The 5622-nt window shown below is 52.1% G+C and overlaps 1 protein-coding gene across 2 annotated transcripts in view; it reads left to right on the forward strand.

The window, feature by feature from the left end:
• The window catches only part of UBA1 (ubiquitin like modifier activating enzyme 1), a 21536-nt gene that overhangs the window by 3871 nt on the left and 12043 nt on the right, over positions 1 to 5622 (forward strand). For both annotated transcript variants that reach the window (XM_006906893.3, XM_006906892.3), the window contains exons 2-6: positions 3696 to 3812; positions 3949 to 4007; positions 4109 to 4277; positions 4387 to 4521; positions 5495 to 5601. In XM_006906893.3, coding sequence (XP_006906955.1) covers positions 3696 to 3812; positions 3949 to 4007; positions 4109 to 4277; positions 4387 to 4521; positions 5495 to 5601 — 587 coding nt within the window. The remainder of the gene's footprint in view (positions 1 to 3695; positions 3813 to 3948; positions 4008 to 4108; positions 4278 to 4386; positions 4522 to 5494; positions 5602 to 5622) is intronic.

Consider the following 5622-nt stretch of genomic DNA (forward strand, 5'->3'; position numbering starts at 1 on the left):
CAGAGCATCCAAGGGGACTAGACCCTGTGAAAGGAATGCCATTTAGGTCTGGCCTCCACGTCAGAGACCCCTCCTCCACATCTCAGGTCTCTCAGCCCCACCCTGGCCCTAGCATCATTCATCAGTAGCCCTCTGGGCCCAGCTCTTATATTCAGCGCCGCGTTTACCTTTAGAGATTCTTTTCAATTTTTAGACTCTATCCTTAGAGACTGTATTGTAAGGGAATGCTCTCTTTTTCATGATTTCTGTATTCTTTTAAGGAACTACCCCTTGCAGACCTTAGCATCTCCTCCATCAGACACCTAACCCCCAGTATCTTCCCTCAGAGCCTCCCAGGGGAACAGGCACCAGAGAGGAACTGTTTGAACACATGATCCTCCTTCGGAGATCCCCCTGCCATCATCTGCCCTTGACCCTGTTGGCTCTAGTCTCTCTTAAACCCCACCCTTGACTCAGCCTCTGCCTTCAAAAGCCAACCAGGTTTCCAGCTTCTCTCACAAATCCCTTGTTTTCACATCAGGCTTCAGAATCTGCCCTCAGCCTTTCAAGGTCCATGGCATTTTTATTCAGAGGCCTTTAGCTTCATAGGACCCCCAACATCATTGTCAGATGCTCCTTGACTTCATCAGAGCCTTCTCGGCATCTACTTTCAGAGCTTCCATAGGATCCCACATAACTGGTCAGAGAAACCCAACCCCACTTGGGGATCTAGCCAGTATCAGCTTACTGAATTTCTTAGGGCCAGAAATGTCTGGACTCAGCCTCTCCTTTCCACTCAGAGACTGCGGTCCCTAGCCTGTACCAGTGAGCTCAACATAAGGCCTCGTGCTCCAGTAAAAATCCCTCCCCAACCCCACCTTGACCTCAGCATCCACCCTTATAGCCTCCTGGGACTCTGGCATTGATGTCAGAGACACCTCTCCCCTTGCAAGCCCCTGTTTTTTGATCAAAGATTTCTCTTTATCCCCAGAGACCCCCAGGGCCCCAGAATCCTCCTGATAGAGAACACCCCTCTCCCCAAACCCCAGCATCTTTCTGCAGCCTCCTTGGGCCCCAGAATCCCCCATCCATTCCCTTTCCAAAGATTTAAAGCTTATCAATCTTGCCTGACCCCACTTGCCCCCCAGGGCTTCTAACATCCCCTTTGAGCCTCCTCCCTTTGAGCCTCCCTGGGCTCAGACAACTGCCTCCTGACTCCTCTCTTTTATATTCCCAGGGACTTCTCAATTAATCCCTTCCAGGAGGTTTGACAGGCCCCAGCATCCTGTGCCCTAGCTTCTCCACCCCATAACCTGACCCTGTGCCTGACCCCTCTCAAACCTTCTCTGGTCTGAGTGGTAGAGAATGCTCAGGCTTCAAAATCACCAGTTTGGAGACCTCAGGCAAGTTCGGAAACTCTGAGCCCCAGCTCAGCTTTGCCGAACAGTTGATAGTATATGTACCCTAATTGGGGTCTGAGCATATATTAAGGGAGAAAGGGCATCGATTTTGTGCTGGAGGTGGGGCATCTTTAGCTCCTCTGTGGTTTCTACCTCAGACCCCCTCTGCTTGCCTTGAGCCGGGCCTGTTCCAAACTTCTGCAATTAAAATTTACTTTCAAACAACCAACCAAAACCTGCTTAGACCCTTGCTGCCAGCACTAGGCGCCCAGAGGTAAAAGGTACAGATGTTTAAAGATCTCTCTGGCCCTGGATCATCTCTGATTTAGGGAGCAGGGAGATGGTGTGGCCTAAACAAGCAAACCAATGACAAGGTAAAGAGATAAGCAGTGGAGGCCACTGCAGGTGCCCAGAGAGGAGCTTGCTTATGTTCTCAGATTGCTGAGTTCTGATCACAGACCTTGACTTTTTAAATCTTCCTAGCTGCCCCTTGAGGATAGTTCCATTTCTCCCTGCTTTTGGAGAAAATGGGGCTCAGAGGAAATGAGATCCCTACCCAGGTCAGAGAGTCAGTAAATGGAAGAATATGATTTGCCTTTGTCTCCCAAGTCCTTTCCTACCTACGTTGGTTCTTAGCATTCCTAGCAATTCAGCTGGCTGTCTTGGGCCCTAGCCAGCCTCCTGAGTCCTCCTCCTTCACCCCTCATCCCTTAGCCCTGTGCGCTGGACCTTCAGCTGGGCCCTGACTATTCCCCCAGGAGGCATTTGGAAACAGTCCTGCACCAGCTGCATGACTGGTCTTCCCTGGGCCTTTGTTTTCTTATTTCTGATGTGGGCATAAGGTTATCTGGTCCGTGGGCATTGTTAGGATTAAATAAAGTCCCTTACTCTGTGACTGACAGGGAGTAAGCCCTCCTTAGATGGAGGGAACTCCTGTTATCTTGCCTAGTGCTAGAATGTGATGGATACCAAGATGGAATTTTAGGTACAGTGGGGTACTTGGTGTGATTGAGTGTCGGAAAGGGCTTAGGATAGAAAAGAGGCCTAAAGGAGCATTGGAGGCGAGGGGAAATGATTCTGGTTCCTGTCTTCTAGCATCTGGATCCAGTCACCCCACCCCTAGATTTCACTTCCACAGCAGGCTGTATTGTTCTGTCTCTGGGACCTAGTGTGTGACCCTCGGGAAGTTAACTTGCCCTCCTTAGCTCACGATTTCCAATTTGTCTGGCAAGGATGCTCAACCCCGCCTTGCAGGGTCAGGACCATTGAGGAGATGACACCTGATCACACTGGGAGGCAGCCTGGACTTCAGGTTTAGCAAATCCTGATCTGGGCCCAGCTTGGTCACTCTTTATTTGTGGGAACCTCGCTCAAGTTACCACAGGTCCCTCAGTGATTTTTTTTTCCCCTCCAGTGTGAGTTGGAGGATGTTATTGATAGTAGTCGCAACCCCATGGAGGTGCCCTGAGGACAGAGTGAGGCAAGGCTCATAAAGTGCTTACTATGACTTCTGGCCCAGGGAGGATCTCCAGTAAACACTTACCAGTATTGTTAACCTGCTTAAGGGATTTCAGGTGCAGACGAGGCTTGGCAGGTGTGTTTTCTCTCCTTGCCACCTCTTACTGGCCTGGGTGTTTTCCCCTCCCAGAGCTGGTGTGGGAGGGAGGGGAGGGGGTTGAGCTTTGTAAAACTCCTGATCCTCTCTGGGGACTGGGTTCTCTGCCATCATGCTACCCTGATGGATGTCCTGGCCGCGTTTCCCTCCCGCACCCCTGTGGCAGGGGTTAGGGAGAGGAGAATAGCTGCTCGTTATTGTTCACCTGCTCTGTGCCAGGCTCTATGGTCTGTGTTCTATCTCATCACTTCAGCAACTCCACGGGGTAGGTAAGTGGTATTATCGCCCCGATTTTACAGCCGAGGGAACTGAGCTCATAGGGGTTAAATGAGATCTGTTAAGGAGTGGCAGGCTGATCTGAATCTCTATTGCCCCTCTGACTTCCCCACAAGTACATTCTTCTTGTCACTCCTTTCACCCTACAGGATTGGCGTCTCTCCCTCATTATGCTGGGCTGGGGAGAAAGGCGAATGGCCTAGTGGTCAGCAGCATGGATTGCAAGCCAGACCACCTGGGTTCAGATCTTAGCTCTGACAGCTCTGTGACCTTGGGCAAGTCACCTCACCTCTCTGTACCTGTCTCCTCTTCTATAAAATGGGGATACTAGCCCTTAAGTCTTACCTTCCCCCCATAGTCGCCACTAACCAACAGAAACACTCACATGCCCCTGGCTCACCCCAGACCCTCTTTTTTCCCTCCAGATGTCCAGCTCGCCGCTGTCCAAGAAACGTCGCGTGTCCGGGCCTGATCCAAAGCCGGGTTCTAACTGTTCCCCCGCCCAGTCTGTGTTGTCCGAAGTGCCCTCGGTGCCAACTAACGTGAGTGTCTTCTTCCTGAAGACTGGCAGGCAGGGTGGTGGGATGGTGGGTGGGAATATCTTTTGTATCACTGTTCTTCTGTTCACGCCCTAAACCTGCGTGTCTCCCTGAACCTGTTCTTCCCCTTCATCTCTAGGGAATGGCGAAGAACGGCAGTGAAGCAGACATAGATGAGGGCCTTTACTCTCGGCAGCTGTAAGTGGGGCTGAGGTTAGGCGGAGAGGTGGGAGGGGGGCTCTGAGAGGATGTGGTCAGGAGAGCCAGGCCCTGACCCCACATGCCCCCTAACCTGGCAGGTACGTGTTGGGCCATGAGGCAATGAAGCGGCTCCAGACATCCAGCGTACTGGTATCAGGCCTGCGGGGCCTGGGCGTGGAGATTGCCAAAAACATCATCCTTGGTGGGGTCAAGGCTGTCACCCTACATGACCAGGGCACTGCCCAGTGGGCTGACCTCTCTTCCCAGGTACCTCTTCCTGGTCCTCTTCTCTCCTGCCCAGGCACCAGCCCCTTGTCCCCCACCCCGGCCCCGGCCTCCGTAGCCACTTCACTTCGTCCCCTACTCCCCTTTGCAGTTCTACCTGCGGGAGGAGGACATTGGTAAAAACCGGGCAGAGGTCTCCCAGCCCCGTCTTGCTGAACTCAACAGCTACGTGCCTGTCAGCGCCTACACTGGGCCTCTTGTCGAGGACTTCCTTAGTGGCTTCCAGGTACCTCAAGCATGGCCCAGCCTCCTGCCCAATTCTCTCAGAGCCCATCTCTGGTGTGTTCATTTATTCATTATTTAATGGGCTGGTCTGAGTTCTAGGTTTCATGCTGGGGGTGCAGCTAGGAGATGTAGGCAGGATTTAGACCCTGGACCTGCCTTTTCAGAGGGGGAAGGTATGAATGGACAGATGGTACAGCATAGGGGTTATAAGCGTAGACTAGAGCCAGACTGCCTTGGCATAAGTCTCTGCTTCTACTAATATGATCTCAGGCAGGTCACTTTATCTCCTGTGCTTTATTTATTCCTGTTCGTAGACTTGGGAGTAGTAGTAATACCGACCTCATAGAGTCTTTGGGAGGGTTGAGCATTTAGAATAGCAGCTGGCACATGATAAGTGCCATCTGGTTGTTAAACAAAAACTCTGGGCTGGAAAGAGGAACTGTGGGAGCTGAGATTGTACCATGGGGTGTCCCAGCAGCCAGGGCACTGCCACCAAACCCTGGGGTAGGGCTAGGAGTTCACCTGAGTGAAAAAGGGCAGGCATTCAGACAGAGAGCTAAGTCCCAAAGGTCTTGGCTGAGCAAGTGTTGTCGAGAATTGGGAGCAAATGGGTGTGGTAGGAGTGAGCTCAGACTTTGGCTGGGGACAGTTTTACCTCTTCTGTGTCTCACAGGGCATGGCAGAGTTGTGGGCAGGCGGCAGTGTGTGTTGGCAAATGAATGAGTCAGATGTTCTCCAGACTATGTCTCCCCAGCTGCGTCTGTACCTTGCCTGCCTACCTTGCCTGCTGTGGTCTAGGATCTAGGGATTCCTAGGGATTCAATTTCTCTTCACTAAATTTCACTGGTTCTGAAACTGTTATACAGTAGATACTGTGTATGTGAAGTAGCTGAACCAGCAAACTCTCTGAACCCTCACACCAGCCTTCCTCTATTATTTTCATCCTGAGCCTCCATCTCTCCGCCTCTCCACAGGTGGTGGTCCTCACCAACACCCCCCTGGAGGACCAGCTTCGGGTGGGTGAGTTCTGTCACAGCCGTGGCATCAAGCTGGTGGTGGCAGACACACGGGGCCTATTTGGGTGAGTGCGCCTACCCTTTTC

Source organism: Pteropus alecto, unplaced genomic scaffold (genome assembly GCF_000325575.1).
Source record: "Pteropus alecto unplaced genomic scaffold, ASM32557v1 scaffold392, whole genome shotgun sequence".
Taxonomy (NCBI): Eukaryota; Metazoa; Chordata; class Mammalia; order Chiroptera; family Pteropodidae; genus Pteropus; species Pteropus alecto.